This window comes from Lytechinus variegatus, chromosome 3 (assembly GCF_018143015.1).
Source record: "Lytechinus variegatus isolate NC3 chromosome 3, Lvar_3.0, whole genome shotgun sequence".
NCBI classification, from domain to species: domain Eukaryota; kingdom Metazoa; phylum Echinodermata; class Echinoidea; order Temnopleuroida; family Toxopneustidae; genus Lytechinus; species Lytechinus variegatus.
In genome coordinates, this window is record NC_054742.1 from 11,122,947 (window position 1) to 11,147,591 (window position 24,645).

At 35.3% G+C, this 24,645-nt stretch overlaps 1 protein-coding gene across 2 annotated transcripts; it reads left to right on the forward strand.

The window, feature by feature from the left end:
* Positions 1-2,879: 2,879 nt before the first annotated feature.
* On the forward strand, positions 2,880-24,028 carry LOC121410206 (protein arginine N-methyltransferase 6-like). 2 transcript variants are annotated; one of them, XM_041602132.1, is made up of 14 exons: positions 2,880-3,029; positions 6,212-6,277; positions 6,782-6,847; positions 7,325-7,392; positions 10,498-10,539; positions 11,583-11,683; positions 12,591-12,638; positions 13,235-13,303; positions 15,580-15,653; positions 16,380-16,462; positions 18,456-18,565; positions 21,067-21,194; positions 21,613-21,723; positions 23,579-24,028. In XM_041602132.1, the coding sequence occupies exons 1-14, from the start codon at positions 2,965-2,967 to the stop codon at positions 23,661-23,663; spliced, it is 1,116 nt and encodes a 371-aa protein (XP_041458066.1). In that variant the 5' UTR covers positions 2,880-2,964; the 3' UTR covers positions 23,664-24,028. The 2 variants fall into 2 exon arrangements, with proteins under 2 accessions (XP_041458066.1, XP_041458067.1); XM_041602133.1 differs by lacking the exon at positions 6,212-6,277.
* The last annotated feature ends 617 nt before the right edge of the window (positions 24,029-24,645 follow it).

Consider the following 24,645-nt stretch of genomic DNA (forward strand, 5'->3'; position numbering starts at 1 on the left):
AGGCATTTTCCGGAAAAGTAGCTAAAAAGCGACTAGTGAAGAGTCTACGTCTACGTTTGTTTACATTATCAGCTGGGCGCGCGATCCAAAGTCCGCACCGAAGTTATCCGCAGAACATACCGTACTGTCTTGCAAATGCAGCTGCATGAGCTTATACTTTCCAGGTTTGATCCTTTGCCTTGCCGACTTGCTGATGTCTGTCTTTCTCTCTATCTGTCTACATATCTATCTCTCAAATTCTATCTCTATCTATCTATGTAACTGCAGTATCTATCTATCTAATAATCTTCTCTGTCTCTCTCATTCTTTATCTAACATCTATCTCAAATTCTCTATCTCTCTCTATCTATCCATCCATCTGTCTGTCTTTCTCTATTTCTCTCTCTACCTACCTATGTAACTACAATATCTATCTGTTAATTTTGTCGCTCTTCTCTCTCATTCTTGATCTATCTGACATCTATCTATCTCTCAAATTCTCTATCTGACATCTATCCATCTATCTATCCATCTGTCTGTCTTTCTCTATTTCTCTCTATCTATTTATCTATTTTTTAACTAGAGTATCTATCTATCTGTTAATTTGTTAATAATCTTCTCTGTCTCTCTCATTCTTTAATTATCTATTTAATATCTCTCTCAATCTATCTATCCATCTGTCTCTTATTCTCTCTATCTATTTATATATCTATTTTTAAACTTATCTATCTTTTAATTTGTTAATATTCTCTGTCTCTCTCCCTCTTTATCTATCTAACATCTATCTATCTCTCATCTATCTATCCTTCTCTCTCTCTTTCTCTCTCTCCCCCTCTCCCTCTATATATCGACCTCTCTGTCTCTCCCCCTCTCTCTATTTATCTATCTATCCATCGATCTCTCCATCTTTCTCTCTCTTTCTATCTATCCACCTCTCTCTCTATTTCTATCTATCTGTCTATTTTGTCTCTATCTATTTATCAGTCTTCTATATCTATCTTTCGCGGGATCTTTCGGCAGCTTCTCAGTGTATCAATCCATCAAACTTCAATTTGTCTTTCCTGTGTCGCACGCTGCATGCAACCAGCGACGTGTGTAGACTCTTCACTAGTCGCTTTTTGGCTACTTTTCCGGAAAATGCCTTCGCCAGGGTGTAAAACGGAAACGCGCCTCCCGCTCGATCGCTTCGGTATCTCAAGCTATCAAAAATATTGTGCCCCCTTCGGGATTTTGCCCCCCCAAAACTGAAAGTGTTCCGGCGCGCCTGGGGGGTATATGCCAATAATATGATTTAGGGGTCAAAATGAGTGACACCAGTAGAAATACATATGGAAATAAAACAAAATTTTAGACCGAGAGAGGACCAAAGTGAGTGAGTCTCACTCTCAATGCATGAGTGAGAGTTGGCAGCCCTTGGTTAACTCAACCCCCCCCCCCCATAAGACGATATCCGATGATGATCAAGGAAAGTTCAAAACTGATATAAGTTACCATAAAGGGTTAACGCTAGTAGCAAGAAATTGGAGAAGGGTGTGCTTGATTGCAATATACGGTTTGAGTAAAAACAATGGACACCTCACAAATCTCTAATAAAAGGAAAAATTATGTCATGAACACAAAATTTTCATGGTATGGCCTGAAAGTATGTTCTCCCAAATAATTTGATACCATATTTATATATATTTATGTATGTGTTAACGCTAAGATGATCAGGAGGTTTTCCTTGCGGTGGTGTAAATAATGATTATAGCGCCAAAGTAATGAATGAATCCAGATGTCAATGATGTCATAATCATACAATGCTTGCATTAACATCCATTTCAAAACACCTTTTCAATAAATTTGCATTATAATTGCTTTAAACACTTTTTGTTATCAATTCTCAAGTTAAATTCATTTGCAAATATATTTTCTAACTTATGAAAGATTATGACATCATTGGCATCTCGATTCATTCATTGCAGTCTTGCCTTACTCTAGCTTAAGTCAAACTGCAAAGAGTGATTATCTAAATGTTGATACACCAAATAATCTTTCCAACCATAGTAATGATTATTCTTTCATGACATATTTTTCCTTAACATGGGAATTTGTGAATGCAAGATGTCAAGTTTTTAATAGGGTGGGGCGGGTAGGGCAGAATATGTTAAAGTGATGCTGCGGACACGTATTTCAATTGTAAATGTAATCTAAACTTCTGACACCTAATCTTAGATATTTTAGTCCAATAAAATCTTTGGGATTCCTTGGAAGAATTTGTTTTTTAAATTATCAATAGCATTGTGATAATATAATGAGGCATTGCAAGAAACTTATTTGTAATTGATTGCAAATTAGTTTATTGCATGCCCAGCATTAACATTTTTGCGATCGGTTTTATCAACATTAGCTCTGCCTAGTCTACAAATGTAGACCCACATCTGCAGTGTGTATACCTCAGCTGATTCAACGAGTCTGCATAGCAGACTATGTCTACTGAGGCCATAGAGTTGACTGAGGCTCAAATGGCTCGCTTCGCTCGCCCTTTCAGGCTGGTTTGCTTTAAGAAGCAGATCCCACCTCACGAGCCATTCAGAGTCTGCATAGCAGACTAAGCTCTGCCGCTGAGAAATCAATTTTTACTTTATTTTTCGTAGGCTGCAAGAATTAGGCCATCAGTCATATTCAATTAATTGAAAGATTTACAATCCAGCCTGGGAGGTAAAATTGAATTCTCGTTGGTTGAAACTTTCATTTATCATGACACAAGTCAAGTTTAAGCTAGTTAAGATGAAACAATATAAATTATTCCATTGTGTAAATCAAATCATTGTGGCAATGAATAAATTATCACACAATTTTAAAAAATAGATACTGATGAGATCAAGACTAACAGAACATGTGTTCTCTTTGAACGAACATGCTATAGCTATCGCTACGAGTACGAACAAAATTTAACGTTGGAAATTTTATTAAAAACGATTGAGAAGAGAGGTCCGACGAGACATGGCAGCAACTAAGAATTATGGGCTGGATGCAGGGAAAGAAGGCGAAGAAGCACCTTCCAAAAGGTATTTTACTGTAAAAAGACCAAGATTTGGCGCTAAAATGTTGAATTGACACAGCGCTGTTGTTCCCGATCAGAGACTCCACTAGGCACTACCGAACCCTTAATCGCCCCTCGTCCTTCCCGTCTGGAGCTGGCGGCTTCGTCGTCGGGCGCTCGGCGCTAGCGGAGTAATTGCGCGCAAGTGCACATTCGTTGCGAATTTATTGTCATGATTGTGGTCGTGATTAGCCTATTATTTGTAGGATGGGGGGTCGGGTGTCCGGACACTTAATATTTTTCAAGCCTAGTTTTTTGTCTTTGGATTACACTAAAAATACGAATTCAATTGATGTAAACATCTTGTATTTTGTTCTCTATATATTTCCTAACATGTTGTACTAAAAATGGATGAGACTTGTGATTTTTTCAAAATGACTTTCTAAAATTGATCGTCCGGAGACATGACAACTGGGTATACAATGCCTACTTAGCTTGTTGTACGCGAGCAAATGGGAGGCTCAATGTCACACATTGTAGGATGGGGGTCGGGTGTCCGGACAGTTTATCTTTTTGAACTTGAAGCCTTCTTTTTTGTCTTTGGATTACACTAAAAATATGAATTAAATACTTGTAATCATCTTCTATTTTGTTCTTTATAATATTTCCTAACATTTTGTGCTAAAATTGATGAAACTTTGCTTGTATTTTTTTTCCAAATGACTTTCTAAAATTGATCTTCCGGACACACAACCTGTCCGGACACACAACAACTGGGTATACCGTTGCACACAAGACGCACTCACACAACATGCGAGGTTAGTAATACTAACCTCGCACAACGCATGTGGTTTCATAGTGGACTTTGACGTTTTCATTCATCACACGAATGTGAGGGAATGAAAAACGCCAAACGTTTCAGTATTTCTCCACTATCGTATTATTATTTTAATAATTTAAGTTTGTCTTAAAAATGAATTGGAAATTGTTTATAAAAGTGTTTTTATCGCTTACCTCCAAGTCTCAACCAGGATACTCCGTTCTATCCGTCCTTAATACTGCGGTGGAAAGTACGCAAACAAGAGAAAAGCAATTTTTCGTATCGAACATTCTCAATTCAAGTCGTCAGCGCATAATAGGAAATTGTACCAAAAATCAACAGGTTGCATCTCATGTATATACTTATTGGTAAAGTACGCCATCTTTTGACAAGATGATGATGAAAGTGGATTGAACGAGCAAGAAAATAATGCTGATCGCCTAGAATGCAGCTAGCTTGCAAGACCGTAAACAAAGGTACGGTAGGCACTTAAGAACCAAGTTTGAAAGGACACTCGTAAAATTACGTCACTGTCGCGATGAATATTCATTAGATCGTGGTCGTGCGTGTTCAATACAAACTCTGCATGCATGCACTCAGTGTGTATTGAACACGCACGACCATGATCTAATGAATATTCATCGGCGAGAGTGACATAATTTTACAAGTATCCTTTCAAACTTGGTTCTTAAGTGCCTACCGGCTTGGTGAATAATATCGCGCGCCCTCTTTAGGCAAAAATTGATATCCACGCTGAGCAGAAGTTATCTACGTGAAGATCACGAAAAATGCTCTTATTTTATTAAAAAAAACAGCAAAGAGAATTCAACGAACGATCCATATGGTTCGGTAAGTGTTATAGAACAAGTAGAATTCTTAGCTATGATGTAAAGTCATAGTTATTTTCGTAAAAAGGGTGTGAAAGATTCGCGTGCACCAGGTGCATATGAATCCTTCACACACGAGACGATTTGAAACCATGAGTGCACAAGACGTACCATCCAAAATGTACCGTTCCAAAAATGTACCATTGCACCGCTTTAGGAGGTGACGTCATAATGCGATTTTATTGAATAAGGTGACAATGCGCGTACAGGCCGCTGGCTAAATAAATGCACAATGCAATGCTGTCCAAGATCTAACCCAGGGTGTAAAGGCATACTCACCTGACAAGCGTGAAGTATGGTCAAAATAATTCTCTGAATAAATAGTTAAAACAGAAATCAAGCACTTACCACGATTATATGGATGAAGGTCTAACGAGTGGCAGTTTCCTGACATTGGGGCACAAACTGGAACCTCAAAAAAACGAAAAGTTCTCTCCTACCCCAGTCTCGATCGGCCATTTTGTTACGATTCATAACAAAAATGGCCGATCGAGATGGGGGTAGGAGAGAACTTTTCGGTTCATTTCAGGGAATATTTGCCAAGAGTATCGTTTTGTTTCCAATACTTGTTAAGGGTAGGGTTTCACGCACCAATACTGGTTAAGAGGTGCATTTTCAGAATATGGAAATTACGTGTTTAGGGTGCTTTTCGAGACCCCATGGTCGCGCATGGTATCAACTCGTGAATGGAAGTGCCCCCCCCCCCGGGTTGTTCCGCTGAACTCCGTTGACTTCACTCACCAAATACAGAGACCAAAGTTCTAGCTGACAGCCTTCTGTTTCGAGGAGTTTTTATGAATTTTAACATTTTTATTTAAAAAAATTTCTCGTATACAGACGGCTTGCTATCATGCAGCCACCATAAGGGTTAACAATGCAAAATCCCCCTGGCGTGGCTCATCGATTATTGTCTTTATTTCATAAAAAATGCTGGTATATAAAAAGAACTGTACCAAAATAAAGATTATAATTCCGTTATGGCCTGAAATCCACCAAAACAGAAAAATAAACTTAAAAGGGGGAAAAAACAGTGACTTACTTTGGCTGTCACGCAACTTCACTTCCCTTTTTTATCCGAACTTAATGCATAAACATATGGCCATTGAGTCTTTAGTTCAGCGGAACAACCAACATAACAGAGACCAAAGCTTTTGGTGTTATATCAACCTTCATCTGAAATACGGCTCCTACAGTATTGGTCGCAGATTCAAAACGAGATGTCAATGACCATCTCGCTACACTCGGTAACCTTTGAGGTAGCATATCTAACAGCAAATGACACGGAGTCTGAGTCTTTGTATTGTATGGTCCCTCCTTTTTGACCTTTCTTTTAGCTGCTTGCAATGCTAGTTGCTCGACAATGAAATCTTGCAAAGTTGACATTGTCATCATGAAACACTAATCTACAGTAGATCTACATGTACGATGAGTCCATTATAATCCGCACTATGTGGTTAATCTTCTTACCTGTTATTACTCTCTTAAAATTAATTTCAACAGAATATGCATCAGAAGCTCTGAAGAAACAGAAGGAATGGCTGAAGAGATAGACACATCTTATTTCAAGTAAGTTATTTCTTTTTAAAACAAAAAAAACATGACCCTGTTGAATAATTCAGGGTCGTGTTGACTAATATTGTCTTCAAATGTGTTTGAACAAATTTTCATTTTCATTTGAGCAGTATTACGCTTGAACTTTCTATTGGAAGTAGCATTATCACTTGGTAAGTTCTATGAAACAATGCCAATATGGCTTGAGCTTGCATGCATGTAAATGCATTATTTGTAAGTAACAGATTGCATATAATTATTATTCTATATCACTAAAAAATTATACTTTTAATTTGCATTAATTACAAATTAAAAAAAAATGTTATTTTCTATGAAGAGAGATCTTTGTGGTTTATGAATCTGAGTTTTCCATCAATCTACCAGCTGAAATCTACCTGGCTGAATCAAATATGAAAGATTTAGAAAAGAAATGGACCCTTATGAATTCTTGTCAGGCACTCACATAAGGTAATCAACTAATAGCTGAACTAGCTACCTTGGGTTATTTTTCTTTCACAGATCATATGAACACATAGGGATTCATGAAGAAATGATCAGAGATGTTGTCAGAACAAATTCATACAGGTAATATATTTTTTATATTTCTTTTCTCTTTTTTTGAGACTTAACAGGATGCTTAATATGAAGAATTTAAGCTTCTTGAATATACCAGGATGTTTTTTAACCATGTAAGAAGTACCTGCTTGATATAATTTTGAAAATGCAGAGTTTAATGTTTGTTTTTGACTAGATAGAAAAATATTCCTGTGATAAAAACTGAAATGGTAACATATCTGTAATATCATATCTTAGTATCTTACATATCTGTATCGTAAATTGGTTACTTTTTTTTCAATATACCCTTCAAGAGTGTTTCCTTTTTCCATTTTACATGTTGCATGTATTCATATGCTACACTGGTCTGATTTATAATAATTCCTCCGTGGAGTAGTGGTAGTCCCTATTTCAAACCAATATGACTCTTTTAAGATGTCATCCGTACCTTTTCATTTTGTTGTTCATTTCCTATACTCAATGTTTTTGTTGTACCTCTAATATTAGGTTAGCCATTTTACGGGCTAGTGATGCACTCATTGGGAAGGTGGTTGCTGATGTTGGAGCAGGTACAGGTAGGTCATATGATCAGGTGTTGATCCAGTCGGATTAGACACAATAGTTTTAACCCTATGTTAACTGGGCTATTTCAGACTAGTATATACTGTGGGATGTAAAGATTAATTCTTTATATTTTTTTGTTAATTATGTAAAGAAGCGTATGAAATTTGCCCTAAATTTTTTTGTTTGTTTATGTTTTTGCCTTTAACTCAATTCATATAGCCAGTAGAATGCTAATTTTTGGTTGGAATATCAATTATTACATTTTTAACAAATATCTACAAAAAAATTGCCAAAATGTAATTAATTTCTTATGTTTTTTCCAATGAACGTTGTCGGGGACCCTTCTGCGATCCTAAATAGCATAAAACAAATCCATTTAAACCAACAGAAGCAGAAATAATCACACATCTATGATTTTTGGTTGAAAAACACAATTTGCATTGACTTTGTACACAGAATCACATTTTTGAGCAATTTCGGGTCTGACATGCACTTACAAAATGTTGCGTAATTTCAGAACCACTCCCCAATTGCAATTTTGGTCTCAAAAGATGCGCAAGACTTGAAAGTAAGAAAGCAGTGAGCGGCGTGATCAAAAAACTTTGCGTGACGGTGTAGTGGTGAAATTTGTCGAGGGGGTGGGTCAAATTGACCCTCTCCCCCTAGTTTTAGAAGGGTTAAGAGGTCAACTATTGTGCAAAAACAATATGGCCACTAAAGTTGAATTGTATTCAACTCAATTCAGTTCAATTCAGGTTATTTGCAAAAAAACATAATTGCAGTCACAGAATGAATTGTACATGCTTACACAATGCCAATATATAAAAATAATCAAAATTACTAAGATTAACAATGAATATACAAATCAAAATTACATATGTGCTGTTAAAATTGGAGTTAAAATGGATAAAAATAAAATTATAGATAATACAATATTGCACATCCATTACACAAATTGCAAACTTATTTACCATGGTACTTATTTAATAATCTTGTCAGACTTGGAGGAGCACTGTTCTGAAATCTTTTTGTTTTACATGGAATCTCCTTATACAGTATTTATTCATATGTCCTATTGAAAGCGTTTGTTTTCAGTGGAGGTAACCAGTTTGTGTACAATTGATTAATTTCTAACTTTAAAGTTTAAGTTTTACTCTTCGACTTTCAAGTGATGTCAATTTTAAGATAGAGCCATTTCGTATAATAGACATTTGGTTAGCAATATTATCTTGCATGCTCTTTTCTGGACAGTTTCAATATCTTTTATCTGTTTCAAAGTAAGAGAAGCAGCAAATAGAGGTTTGCAATACTCTAGGACTGGTCTTACATACCCTGTATACACTGTTAACAAATCACATTCTGGTTAGATTGTAAGCTTTCAATCTTCTAAGCATGTATAACTTTTTATTGCTCTTTTTCATTATTTCGGTTACATGAGCTTTCCACTTTAAATCATTCGTAATTGTAATTCCTAGGATTTTCACTGTGGTTACACAATGTAATGGGGTGTTATTCATATAGATCACTTGCAGTTGAAGAGGTTGTTTTGAAAATGAAATTGACATTGTAGAAAATTTTGATGCATTGAGTTCCTTATCATTTCCATGATTCGAGTAATTCAATTTCAGTTTGTATTTTTTTGAAGTTTCATTATTTATTCTACACTCTACCATGGTTAAGTCATCTACATATTTAAAGTATGACAAAGTACTATCACTACAGGCACCATTTATCATTATAAAAAATAAAATGGGACCAAGTTTGGTACCCTGGGGTACACCCATAACCATAACACTGCATTTTGATTTCAATAACTGGCCCCTATACTTCAGTTTGTTGGCGATTACTTAAGAAATATACTACTAATGATATATAACACAGGGTCGAACATGCATTTCACATAATTTAGCAATAAGAATATTGTGATCAAATCCAGCTTATCAATACTTCATGTACTGTAGTTAAAGCCGATCTTCCGTTTTACTAAACCCCCTACAAGTATAAGAGTCACTGTACCATTTTATCACTTACATATGAACACATTTTTTGTAAAACATTTTATTGTTGTGGATGATTTGAGCTATAGGATCTATTTTGTAAGTTAACTAGAATATGATCGGGTGCCCAATCAAAATAGAAATATACAATATTTGTCTTTTTTATACAAAACTATTTTCAGTACATATACAAGCACAAAATATGAACAAATTTATGATAGGGTCCAGCATTCATAAATTATGTCATTTCTTACCATACAATATATGTCAAACATACAATATCATTTAGATTAGATTGTTGTATAAGTTTCACTTATTATCCATGACAATTTTTCCAAAATATGATTTCATGCTTCGTGTACATAGTAATTACTATTATTTCTTTCTTTTATTTCCATTTTCTCTCACTCTCTCCTAAAAAAATTCTTAGCTTGCTGTCTCACTGTAAAATTAAGCATAGTAATATACGTGCAGTGTCAGCTAATGTATTGAGGATACAATACAATCAAAATCCCACTCGAAACTAACAGTGATTTTGATTGGTTTGTCTGTGAAAAGATGGGCTGGAACTTACACAGATATGAAAAGCTTAAGGTTTTACCAATTTGTGAAAATCACAGCAGTGTCACATCTTGGGGGAAATGACAGAATTTCTGTCAAAATTTATGATTTTTCCAGACTACCACCCCATAATGGTCAGTGGCAGATCCAAGGGGGGGGGTCACATTCAGCCTGTGCCCCCCTTTGAGAGCTGCAATGAAAAACATTTAATGTAAATATGATGTTTTTACCCAACTGTGCCCCCTCCCCCTTTGAAAGTGAGGACCTTTTTTCCTGTCAGTTTTCACAAATGTAATGACATTCAAGTTTAGGTGAAAACCTTTTTTTTTTTGCTTGTCAAATTTTTCCTTGGGAAAATGTCCCCCACCCAACTGGAAAATCTTTGATCTGCCGTAGATCAAGGTGTTCAAAAGGAAGCAGAAAGAATGTCATGTCTGTATTGAACGATTGAGCTTATTGTAATTCGAACATGACCTTGTAAGCCAGATTGTTTCACAGTTGTTTTTTTTTGCACACTTTTTATTTTGGTCATATTAATTTTATTCACTTTTAATTCAGGTGTTTTGAGCTGTTTCTGTGTGCAAGCTGGTGCAAGAAAAGGTAAATATAAAGATTGAGGGATAGCAAAAAGTAATAAATCAAAAGTAATTGAACAGTCCATATTTTAAAGTTTAATTATTTTCCCTGTGGTTTCTGTCTGGCCTGTGTAGAAGAGCGAGACTATACGCACCACTTTTCAAACAGCGCTGGCATCAAGATTGAAATATTAACCCAGGTTCAGTTTTTTCGATGTCATCATAATTCATATGTACCTAGATTATGAAACTTGGACATAAGGGTAATCAGGTATCACTGATCATCTTTCACTAGTTTCAGGTCCCATGACCAAGGTCAATGGTCATTTTAGGGTCAATGAACTTGAATCATGTTAAGGATATATCATCATTGAAATATTAGCCAAGGTTAAGCTTTTAAAGTGTCATAACTTTGAAAGTAAATGGATCGATGAAACTTTGGCATGAGGGTACTCGAGTATCATTTAATATCAATTTGCACAACTTTCAGGTCACATGAGCAAGGTCAAAGTTCATTAAGGGTCAATGAAATTGATATTTATTTTGTTATATTAAATGAATGGTGTTTTTGTGAAGAACAATTTATCGTAGTTATTTTCAAAGTCAGCACTGCTGCTATATTGAATAGCATAATGCAGGCGAGACTGCCAGAGGCATTCCACTTGTTATGTAGCTTGGTATATTGTGTATATGTATACATGAGTATAATAGTGGTTTTCGTTTACTGAATAGAAAATCAATAATTGAAAAAAAAAAGCTACCGCAAAGATTTTACTTCCGAACTGGTAGTATTATGGTGGGTTTTAAACCTGTTTTAAATGAAAACAATGTTTCTTTTCTCTATCATCTACCACTTATTTTACATTGTATGTTTAAATAGCAAAGGAGAGGAGTATGTGCTTGGTTGTAATCATTACTTTATCAGATAAAGATCATCTCAGTTTGGCTATACTGCTATGAAGTTTCTGTTTTATAAAAAAAAGATCTATATCTTTTTGTTCATCTATTTCTCCAATCGACTTACGTATCATGCACTATATTGCGATAATAAACTTTTTTTATTTTCAGTGTATGCTATAGAAGCTAGTTCTATGGCCAAGCAAGCACAGAGTGTAGCTCAAGCAAATGGAGCGAGCAAAAAGATTAATGTTATCCAAGATCGTGTAGAGGTATGCAAACACTGAGTAATATCTTCATAAAATTTACATTGTCTATGTCTACTACATAATCCATTAATTGAGACCTATCTATTTATATTTATGAAGCTTTTTATTTTCAATACTTTGTCTTTCCATGGAAAGGCAAACATACAGTATCAAACATTAAATTATAAGTAGCATAATACTCTGTACACTATCCCTTCTCTTACATTTTCTTTCCTCAATACAATTTGTAGAGAAATACGGATGCATTTTTGTTTACAACATGAACAATAATTCACTAATATAATGATATGAGATTTATATAGATAAGGCAATATGAATAATGATTCACTCATGAAAACAGGAAAAGATTGTCAATTATCTTTGTCTTAGTGTCAGATACTTTGAAATATGTCCATTTATTTGTATTAATTTCATCTAATTCTAAAGCAAATGAGGAAAGTAATTGTGCCTTATTTTTCATGCCTTGTTTTCAACAATTCATAATGATAGTAAATGCAGAGCTTGTTTGTGTAACAGTATGCTTTTTCTTCAATTCCTCCTCATTCATCCATTTTCATTTGACAGCATTGTCTCTCTAACCAAGAAGTACTGACTCTCACACCATGAAGACTCTCCTCCCACCTTCAGCATCTTTCTGTCATCTTCTAAATTCAGACCAAACTTACTGCTTTTTGTCACCATCATCTATTAACAAATAATATTTGATTTTCCTTTTCCTCTCATGTCTTCCACATCAGATCTTATACTCGTGTGACATCACGTCAGTCTCAGAAAATACAAATAAAAAGATAACAAATGTGGTCACTGTTATCATAGATATACTCTAAGTGTGTAGCTTATATTGCCAATATAAACAATACATCATATTCCTAGACAATATGTATGTATTTTTTTTTCTTTACACCTGAAGAATATTGAACTTCCAGAGAAAGTTGATGCAATAGTCAGTGAATGGATGGTGAGTATTCAAATGTCACTCAGTTTTGCTCAGTTTGCTATGAAAGTTTTAGCATTATTTTGTAATTTGCAGTGACAAATGATTGATAACCATGACTGTTATGAAATAAAAGAAACTATGAAATGTAGGTTATCTATACTTACAAAAATAAACTTGCATATATATATATCTTGCATACTTCAGGAATTCTATCCTTGAATAGAGTGCTCGATGTCCTTCACAGGAAGAGCTTTGAATTATTATTATCATATCTTGCATGTATATATGATGAATGGTCTTATGTATGTATCTTACATGTATAAGTACTTGATATAAGTTGTTGATTGATACATTTAAGAAGTAAAGAAATAATATGACTGGGCATTAAGCAAAATAATAAACTTTACCAATGTAGACAGTTGACTGGGAGAGATACAGTGTGCTTCTTTGGGCATATGTTCAATGTATGATATGGCTAAAAAAAAAAGACAGATTGTAGGTATTCATACATCAAATTAAAGTAATATCAATGACATTTGCTTACTGGTAAAATAAGCTACCACAGGGGAGAGGGGAATTGACTTTTTTTTTTTATTCTTTCTACTTTTTTCTCATAGGGACATTTTTTGCTGTATGAATCTATGCTAAATTCTGTCATATCTGCAAGGGACAGGTGGCTTAAGAAGGTAAGTAATCATTCTTTTGTTCTGATGAATTATAATTAAGCCTGAGTCGAATCGATTTTAAAATCGGTGCTCGATCGATGTCATCGAACACCGGTGCAGATTTTGCAAAATCGGTGCATCGAAAAAAAAAAAAAAAAAAAAATACGTCGGCCGGCCGATTCGTTTGGTTTACACAATCAATCATCAACATATCAGTAATGTCCAACTTTACTACTACTTACTTGTTTCTATTGCCCCCAAAATGAAACCGAATGAGTAATTATGATGCTATTCACCATTAATTTGAAGTTTATTTCGATCATAGTTCGAGTCTTACTCGTCTGCTCGTGCCGAGATAATTTATGCACGATGAATTCATGAATGGAAGTCATGGCCATCGATCGTGCATGCGCAGTACTGTTCTTTAATCAAACCAGAAAATGACCGGAAATTGACGCGATCAACGTAAAATAAATCTTGCTTTCATGAACAATATTAAAATCATGACCATAGAACATTATTTAATCGTAATATTTAACAATAATTTGCATATGATAATCATTAATATGAATTTAGAGCTTGATGTGAAACGTTTGTATTTCGTTTCAATTTTCAATGGCGGACATCTCATGACGATCGACTTGACTTCTTGAGTCGAGCTAGTGCACTTGTCTAAAAAAAATAATCATCACGTCAGGATTGATTCTCGAACATTGTCTACATGCAAAAACTCTGTTCAAGTTCGTAATATCACCATATAATAACATTTTACATGACAAAACAGAGAAAATTGCGTTTGATATTTTTTTCCATCAATTTGAAGCTAGTTCGTGCCCAACTTTGGGCTCTGATTTCATGAATGGGGAAATATGTCATACGTCATCAAACACGCATGCGCAATGTGCTTATTTTCTCGGAGCTTGGAGGAGACGTCCAGAGATAAAATAGAAATAATCCCAGTGTTATTTCTTCCATATGAACATAACATACTTTGCTGACATCGTCAATTTTCTTAGTATGACCATAAAATCTTGTTAAATCGTAATAATTTAGATGAATTTAGGGCTCGATTCGAAACATTCGTATTTATTTTGATCGCATGCTCAATTGCGTCTAAAAAACTGGATTGTCATTATCAGGATTAATTCTCGAACATCGTCATAACTCATATTCCACAATCTTTCCTCACAATCGTTATATCAGCATTGAATAGCAATTCAAATGACCATCCAGAGAAAATTACGTATTTATTCCCATAAATTTATTTGGAGCTCATTTTGGATCCAACTACACAATCTCAGGCAAGTTACAGCGCTCTCCGTTGATTGCAATTGTTTGCTGGCGCTGACGTCAAGCACGCCTGTCGTTTCGGGAGAGTGAGTGTACGGAGGTGCGGACGGGGCTGGTGAATGGACTGCGAATGCTAGTCGACCGAAAATCATTCGGATCGACTCTGATTCATGTCTTTATTATTGTTTCATTTTAAACTTATATGTTGTCATCTGCAAATATCATTGTTGAAGATATTTTGGGAAGAATTCTGCTTTGGTCCCCGGCGTTTTTTGTGTGTTTTGTGATCATGGAAAATACAAACGAACTTTGCTCTGTCATCTGCTTGTGCAACGCTCACCCGGCCAACGCCAGCGCATACCGTCAGTGCGTAGTGCATATATGCAAAGCGCATCGCATCGACGCAACAACAAAAGACTAAATTTTCCCCGCCTTCAATATTCGATGCATCGATGTTCGATCGACTTAGAGCTGTCGAACACCGGTTTTCAAAATAATCGATATGACTCAGGCTTAATTATAATTATATTATAGGTTCTTTTGTGTTAACTGTATTGCTAGATCAGATGACTTTGTACTGGGAATGTTTATTGGTAAGATATGATGCACGGTGTGTATATCAGAAGTAAAATGCTTTAGTTCGCCATCAGGAGACATTTGTTAATATAGCAAGTTCATTGGTTAATTTTGTTCTATTTGTTCATGCCATGTCGATTCAGAACATTAATTGAAAATCCAAATTGATAACATAAAGTATCATTTCTTTCTTAGAGAATTCTTACTTTGAAGATAAGCAATAAACTGATGTATATTAAGAGCCATAAATCATTGCATGTAAGAGTTTGTGATCACTCAACTAGTATCGTTCTAGCGTAAAATTATTACGTCAAGCTAGGATTCTTAATGAGCACCAATGATTTAGAGTGTTTGATGATAAAGGAACCATGTGCAGTTTGTTTATTCACCATGCTAAATATGATTTAATTCAATTTCTCTTCTCTTGTTAGGATGGATTGATTCTACCAAATAAAGCCAATCTGTACTTAGCACCATTCACCAATGACCTATTCTATTCTGAAAGGTAATGATATATAAATACAATCACCAATATTCTGAACCCAAGTTTAATTCAAACCTTGGTGATATGATGATGAAGTAATCACCTAGTTAGCGTCACATTTGGTTACTGATGGCTAATTCACAATTGTAGACCATGCTTTATCCAGAGTTAGAATATGGACCAATAATTGCTGTCATCTTTGCTCTGGGTACCCCATATAATATTTTACTTCACACTAGAATGCTTGTATGATTCCAATTTTAATGCATGAAAAATGGTATAAACACATTTGTATTCAAACTTCATTATTCAAATTGTTGGAAACGCAAATGGTGTACTGCAAAATTTTTCTTTGTCTTTGTAATTCATGTCACCCTAGAATTGCTCACAATCCACCAAGTTTGTGGGCCGAAAATGCTTCTATTAGATTAGAATTACCCTTTGATTGGCTTTTGATTAATATGAATGCATGTTACATATAGGAAACCAATGAGAGATTCAAAGTATATCTCCAGATAAATTCAGTCATGAAGCTACTTTTTGTCAACATGAGAATTGGTTTAGATACTACTAGTCATTGCATGATTTATGGAGACATATCTTTTTTCCCATTCCTACACTAATCTTATTTATTATATTATACATAAGATTATGGCAAATAATTTTTGTCACTAACTTCCTAAAAGAAGAAATCCGACAGAAATGTGGAATGTATATGACTTATGACATTTCTGCTTCCATTTTTAGGATAGAATTTTGGAGTACTGTGAAGGAGAAGTTTGGGGTAGACATGTCATGTATAAAACCAGAAGCCAAGAAATCATTATGCAGTAAGTGATTACATTAATCCATCAAATATTGTATAGAAGCCAAATAATTTTTTATTGGTTTAAAAAAACTCATCTGTTTAATTGCAGAAAGATTTGCCTAAACATTACTTTTCAAAAATCAAGTGCAAGTCCCAAATATAGGGGAAGGCGGGGTAAGTTGTGACAGATTTTGCTTTTTGCATGTTAGAATTGATATGATTAATAATCTTGTCGAAATAAGTACCTTGCCTTGAAATTTAATTCTTCTGAAATATTTTCCACCTGTATATAACTTTCTATCCCCACACTGAAAGTCATCGTGACCTTTGAAAAAAACGATGTCAAATGGCTCAACTTGCCCCATATATGGGGTAAGTTTGAGCCACCTTCTGGGGTAAGTTGAGCCACAAAAACTATGTACAAAATGTATGAGGGGAGAACCAGCATGTCAATTTTTTGTTTAAAGTCTTTTCACTTGCTAATTCTCTATAAATACTAACATCCTTTAAAAGGAAAAGAGCAGTCATGTAAATTTGCTCCTTTCAGCCAGCATTTTAATCGATTTTTATGGTTTGTTTGTTTTTTGAGATACATTACCATAGGAATTACCATGGCTCAACTTGCCCCATGCTGTTTGGCTCAACTTACCCCAGTCCGAACTTAGTGCGATAATTTTGTATTCACACATTTATTATGCATCCATCATATAAAAGACTATCACAAGAATGAAGATCCATACCTGGACTAATAATGTTGCTATCATGTCTTTATTATATTTAAAGACGTGTCTGTTTATAAATCACTTATCTATTTCACACTCTTTTTTACTTTTTTGGCTGAAATTCACATTTTTCCCTCTAAAAAACTACTTTTTGCTTCAAAGTTGAAAACAATATGGTGGGGCTAGGGGTTATGCTATGGGTCATCAATACATGACACCACCACAATGTCTGACTCATTCATTATTGGCCTGGGGCTGGTGGCTCAACTTGCCCCTATGCTCAACTTACCCCGCCTTCCCCTATAGGTAGTTTTAATTGGTTAAAAATCTGCATCTGGTTTAATTGGTTAAAAAGCTGCATCTAATTTTCATTTAGTTTTGATATCAACTCTTTCCATAACATTGGCCCATGCTTTAAAATTTTTTTTACTAGTTTTAGGGCATGTTTAGCATTATGGTAATTTTTGTCTGCCCTGCCTTATAGAACGAGACTATAGGCGCCGTTTTTGGACGGCGGAGTCAACATCAAATCTTAACTTAAGGTTAAGTTTTTTAAATGACATCATAACTTAAAAAGTATATGGACCTAGTTCATGAAACTTGTATATAAGGGTAATTAAGTATTACTGAAGATATTGCCTTGGTTTCAGGTCACATGACCATGGTCAGTGTTGAGGGAATCGATATCAAAATATTAACTTAAGGTTAAGTTTTTGAAATGTCATCATAACCAGCGTATCTTTGAAAATATATGGACCTAGTTCATAAAATTTGGACATAAGAGTAGTCAAGTATCACTGAACATCCTGTGCGAGTTTCAGGTCACATGACCAAGGTCAAAGGTTATTTTTGGTCAATGAACATAGTATTTTGTTATCATATGAATGTTTTCTTTTGTAAATAAATATTCAATAGCTGTTTTCAAAGTCAACACTGCGGCTATATCAAATCACGTAATGCAGGCTAGACTGCCAGAGGCATTCCACTTGTTCATTTAAACCTACAACAAATTATTTATTCATTTTCCACCTTCGGATTAGAAAATTTGGTTTTATCCAATAAATATGAATAAATCTAATTTTCTATGGAGTCCTGGTCCAAGATCTGAGGCATTCAAACAAGGTTTGATTCCAGTTATCAATAATTCTTTAGTTTTAGGAAGATTGTAATATCTTGAATTATACCAAGAATGATTGATCAGTTTCATTTACAATGAGTTATGTAGACAGTATGAATTATACTGTAAACAAGCATGTGTTATGATTGCCTGCATTTTTCCCTTATCATTTACAGGTGCTATCCATATAGAGGAAGTATATGGTGGTGATTTATTGGCCAGGGAAAACCTAATTTCAGAACTTAATCTTGAAACCATGACTCAGGATGATCTACAGTGTATAAAGGCAAGCAATCAAATCTTGATATTATTTCAGGCCCCTTTGAATAAAACTAAATTACTGATGATGTTTTTGTGGTAATTAGCATGAAGGTAGACTAAACTTGATTTCCATAGAAGTCATTTTGACAGAATTTTGATAGTATAGATTTCATACTCTTCTTTCAAAAAGCAACTTTAGAACACTCAAACCATGACTTCTTCAATGAAAGTAGTTTTCATGACAATTTTTTACAAGGGAATGTTTTTGTGATGATCTATAGTGATGTCCAAAAATTTGAATATGATACAAATTAATCGCTAGAGGGTATTCATTTGTCTCGCAATCTACTATGGTCAACAAGGAAATTCGTGATCACTCTCGCAAAAAGTGTTCACTGGCTTTCTAGGAAATTCGTGATCACTCTCGCAAAAAGTGTTCACTAGCTTACAAGTTCACGAGCTTTAGAGTGCCGCTGCAACTCTTTATCAAGTGACACGGATTGTCTACCGCAAGCCCACTCATACAGACCAATACATACCATATGATTCTCATCACGACAAATCGGTCAAGAAGGGTCTTATTAAATGTCTGTTCGACAGAGCAGCACGTATTATAACTCACCCGCCTGAACTCCCGAAAGAAAGAGCACACATACGTGGCGCCTTATACAGTAATGGCTACCCACGCCGTTTTATCAAGAATCCTTTCAAGAAAAAACAACCACCAATGGATCAGAAGGTTTTCAAGACTTGTACAGTCTTGCCATACATAGATGGCCTTTCACAACAACTTAAACGCCGATTAGAAGGTCACGGTATCCGAACGGTTTTCCGCTCGGACACCACCTTACGCAAACAGCTTGTACGCCCCAAAGACCCTATCCCTGATCACAGACGTGATGGCGTAGTATACAACATTCCTTGCCAGGGATGTGACGGGTCTTACATCGGAGAAACAGCCCGACCGATAGTTGAACGCATTTCTGAACACAAGCGCGATGTTCGGTTACAGCGAACCGACACATCCGCGATGGCAGAACATGCTTGGGAGAAGCAACACCACCCAGATTGGGAGGGTGTACATTGCATTGCCAAAGAAAGACATTGGTATACACGCAGGATTAAGGAGGCTATTAGTATACGTCTTTGTCCTAACAATTTCAACAGAGACAGCGGGATCGACATCCCCGATTTCTGGATGCGAAACCATCCGACAGCACAATACCCCCTTACCTGGCAGTGCACGCCGACCCGATCGTTCCCGGCCCCGATTGAGGGACCGCTCAGCCAGTCAACCCCCGCCCACGGGAAACTAGCGAGCCCGCCAATTTTGGTCTCATTTGCGTATTGTCGACCCACGGCGTATTTGCATATACCCCCGGCTTATTTGCATAACTCCTGACCAATCACACAACGGATCAGTGCCCACCTATTGTTCTCGCGTTTGTGCGTACGGTCTTGGAGGTTAGTATAAATAGAGTACGATATCGGACAATCCGTGTCACTTGATAAAGAGTTGCAGCGGCACTCGAAAGCTCGTGAACTTGTAAGCTAGTGAACACTTTTTGAGAGAGTGATCACGAATTTCCTAGAAAGCCAGTGAACACTTTTTGCGAGAGTGATCACGAATTTCCTTGTTGACCATAGTAGATTGCGAGACAAATGAATACCCTCTAGCGATTATTTCAATCCGCAATAATGAACCTATTTAGTATTATGATACAAATTACTTTTCAGGAAATGCAACCCTGGTCATAAAATCATGTACTGTATGAGGGAGGAGAAAAATAAGATGAACTGAATGGTGAAAGTTTGAAGAAAAAATAGACAAGAATTAAGAAAGTTATGTCCATTTTAGAAATGAGATCACTAAGACTATTTAAATGAAAGTTTAAAGTTAACATCACCCATTCTGCCAATTTGTAAGTCTCTGTTGGAAAATTGATTACAATAATTTTTTTACAAGCTTTCAAAAATTCATGACTTTCTATAATTCAAACTTTAACCTATTTTCTTGTTTGATTTGTCTTTATTTTTTTCAAGACAATTTTGCATCTTGGTTAGATTCCCTTTTTGTGACAGCATTCTTTCATTTCTCAAAACCCCAAATAGTTTTTAAATTTTACCCAGAAACAAGATTGGTCATTTATTTTTACAGTTGCCCATAAGAACGAGTCATTGATATTCTGCTACACTTTTCAACACTCCTACATCAATACTCCCCCCCCCAAAAAAAAAGTATTTTACCATGTCTGGAAGCATATCCATTTTCTAAATAAAGGTCGAAAATTTGCAATCTTATTTTGGTATTCCCAAATCTACATTCAATATAGAATTGTGTCATGAGAAGTTTACACCAAAACTATAATCTATATCAGGAGACTCACTTTGGGATAGGGCTCCTTGGTGGACAATATGCTTTTAAAAGAGTAGCCAGATGAAACCATTTGTTAATTTCAGGTAATGAAACAAATACAAATTGAGTCATATTTATGTTCTTTGTATTATTTTTTTTTCATCTGATAGTCATCATTTAGATTCAGTTGCTTTGGTAAAGAGACATTCTGTGGCTTCACTGCATGGTTCACAGTGACCTTTGATCCAAAGGTCAAAGGGAAGGAATTGCTCACTCTGTCAACATCACCGGATGAACCGTAAGGAAAAGTTTTTTAAAAAGTCATTTTTGTTTTATTATTTTAAAATTTGATGCCTTATATAACTCTGGCTCTTCTTTCTAGTTCTGTTGTTTGAGGTAGAGACCGATAAAGATCCTGTGATGGTGCACATACTGGTACATGCAGTAGATAGCATTGCAGATATTGGACTTCATGTATCAAGCCAAAATAGGAGAAGTTATAACCGGAAAATGTCCAAGAGATAGCTTGTCATTTAATTTCAAAGCATTTGTCAGCTAGATCAATGAGTCCTTGTACTAATGATTGATAGGCTAATCAACAAAAATTAAATCTATCCATTTGATGTGAAGTTGTATTCCCATGTTCTACGTATTGTATTCTGCTAGTGTCATTATCAATATCTCTCCAAATAACATGTTTGCATACCTTCTTTCAGTTGTACACACTGGAGGCAATGTGCCATGTACCTTGATGAACCTATAGATGTTGAACAAGATACCATCATAGCAGGAACAATTACATTAACACCAGGCAAACAAAATAGAAGGTTAGTCATGATATGATGATGATAGCCAGCATACGCATCAGAAGAACTCTAGGCACCAACCTCCCTGTAACAATCAATGCATGAACTATTCAATGCATCATTTCCAATCTTGTTTAATGGACATTTCAATAGGCCTATGATTTTTGAAGATATCTGTGTCAACTTCATTGGAATAACTATAAGATCAAGAGAAATGCATGAAAACTCAAGATAATTGCTTGCGCCAAATACACATTACGTCAAACCCTCGTTGCAGATTCACCTAACCAACTCATGGCTTTACTACAATCCTATACCCCGATAACAAAATCCTCATTGAAGGAACCAAGCTGCGTATCTAATTGCGATTTAGTTTTTTTATCGGACCCATCGAGGTCAAGAAACACATGTTTTGATACTTAAATAACACGCCTGGGGTGAGTGAGGTTTTCCATGGTTTATAATCGGGATTGGCCTTCTCCAATGACAGAATTCCCTCATGACAAGAGAGTTGACAAGCTGTTCATAGTGCTGCTTTCTATTGGGCTATTGGGGTTATCATCGTTAAATTTGCCTACTCGCTGACCTGCATGGCCGTCAAAAACTTTGATTTGCAGTGTATGGTTAATAGCGTAATATGATAACCAGTGGCATAACTGCAGGGGGGGCATGTGTCCCCCCCATTGGCTGGCAAAAAAAAGAAAGAGAAACGTAATTGGGGAAGAATAAATTATTGTATATTACATTACATTAGAAATAATTTTTCATAATTAAATGAAACATAGAGCCTACGTGCTCGCATTGTCATTTTAATGAGACATATAATCTTGTTCTAAAACATCCCGTTTTCAAGTCCATATACACCTAATATATTTCCTCACACTTTGAGTTATTGTTTTATGTAGTGACAACTGACAAACACTTCTTTTTCATGACTAAAAATGATTGCCCCCATTTGAGATCTGAATATAAAGCATTTCCAATCTGTGCTTATGTTTGCATTAGTGGATCGATGAGATGTGTCTGCTCTTCATGAATTCCTAAAAACAGTCCTTAAAATGTCCCTTTTTCTTGTTTGAATTTCAAACATTTTCAGCTCATGCTTCATGCTCGCAATATTTGATTAGTGAGATACGTATCATTTACATGTCTACAATGACTACAAAAAGTGCGTCAGGTGTTTAGGTGTAATTCCAATCATAAAGATGATTATGGTGAGATATGTATGCTCTTCATGAATTCCTTTAAAAATAGTTCTTAAAATTTCCCAGTATTTGGGTCAATATTATACAAAAATTTAACTCACGCTTCATGCTCACATTGTTTGTGTAGTGAGACAGGTACACATCATGATTACAAAAAACGATTACAAAAAATGATTACAAAAAAATAAAGTTTCAGCTCACAAAAAATGATTACAAAAAAATAAAGTTTCAGCTCACGCTTCGCACTCACATTTTTTGATCAGTGAGATACATATCGGTTTAATGGCAGTCCTTAAAATATCTCTACTATGTCTGTAAGCCAGAAAATTGAGTGCGCTTCCCCCCCCCCATGCCGTGATCCACAGTACACCACTGATGATAACTATCAATTGATACTCGTTATTAGGTAGAAAAATATGTTGAGTGATTCCTTGACAAAACTCAGCCAAACAACTATTCACCATGAAAAACGAAATAAATTGTAAAGAAATTAATCTTAAATAATGTCTAATGATATTTGAGTCAATATCCAGATTGATAGATTTTATTAATATGTTATCAACATCTTAAGGTATGTTGAAGACTTTTTATTATTGTTGGAATTGTATTGCCATATATAAAAAGTAATATGTTATCCAATTTATTCTGTTTTTGTTATTGTTTATTTTTAGATTTCTAAATGTTGAGTTGACCTATCAAGTTGATGAAAGAGAAGCTGTGACCAAGAATTACTCTCTTACTGATGGATCAAGTTGACCAATGTAATACCTGTTGTGTAAGCTTTTGTTTCAACTTGAATCTGATGCTGCAATATCTATTAAGTTACAGTTCAGGTGTGTGTTTCATAGAGCTGTTTTGTAAGTTTAGAGCGACTTAAAGAACAAGTGGTGAACCTTTCTTATGCGCTTTATAATCACCAATTGATTTTAATGGTGAATATCTTTTACTACAAGAAAGGATCACCAGTCATTCTTAATAATAAAACAACATTTATAAAACGTTTAATACGCATTGTTTCTAAATGCTGCTTTTAAGTTGCTTCATAAAGTCACTCTTAACTGACGAACAGCTTTATGAAATGGCCCCCATTTATTTTAATAGATCCCTTTAAATATTGATATGATTTCAGTATTGAACCCTCCTATATAAGTAGATGATATTGATAGTGACTGAAATGTATGAAAGTTCAAAGTGTCATGCATTGGGTGTGTAGGTAGCTGTCAGTAATAGTAGGGGAAGGTGGGGCCTAATGGAACGCTTGATTTCAAATTTGCATTATGAAAATTATGAAATCATGTAAACTGATAATGTATATCAACTCTAATCTTTGAAATTAAATGAGGACACGGATGCAACTTTATAGTAGATATCAGCACTTTTATTAGCTGAAATGTAGCCAAGTACAGACGGGTGTTTTTCATACATTGAACACAGATGGTGCTATGACACCAAAATATGACAAATCAACAGGTGCTTGACAAACTATAAATAAACTGATTTCGAGCTTGGGTCATATCTAGTCCTGGGGCCTGTTTCATAAAGGACTTGGAACTGTTGTAACTTTGCCATTATGGCAACTACCATGGTAACCTTGATTCTGATTGGCTGCTAAGCCCTGTTACCATGGTAGTTGTCATAATGGCAAAGTTACAACAGTTGCAAGTCCTTTATGAAATGGGCTCCAGATCTCAGTGATTTTTTTCTGAAGAAAAAAGATCACATACCAGTGATTCATCAG

What these genes read in the sequence shown, in the direction of transcription:
- LOC121410206 (XM_041602132.1), top strand. Translation starts at nt 2,965, where the DNA reads ATGGCAGCAACTAAGAATTATGGGCTGGATGCAGGGAAAGAAGGCGAA. An exon ending in TGATGTTGGAGCAGGTACAG is followed by an intron (nt 7,393 to 10,497) that starts GTAGGTCATATG and finishes CTTTTAATTCAG; the next exon opens with GTGTTTTGAGCTGTTTCTGT. An exon ending in GACCTATTCTATTCTGAAAG is followed by an intron (nt 15,654 to 16,379) that starts GTAATGATATAT and finishes TTCCATTTTTAG; the next exon opens with GATAGAATTTTGGAGTACTG.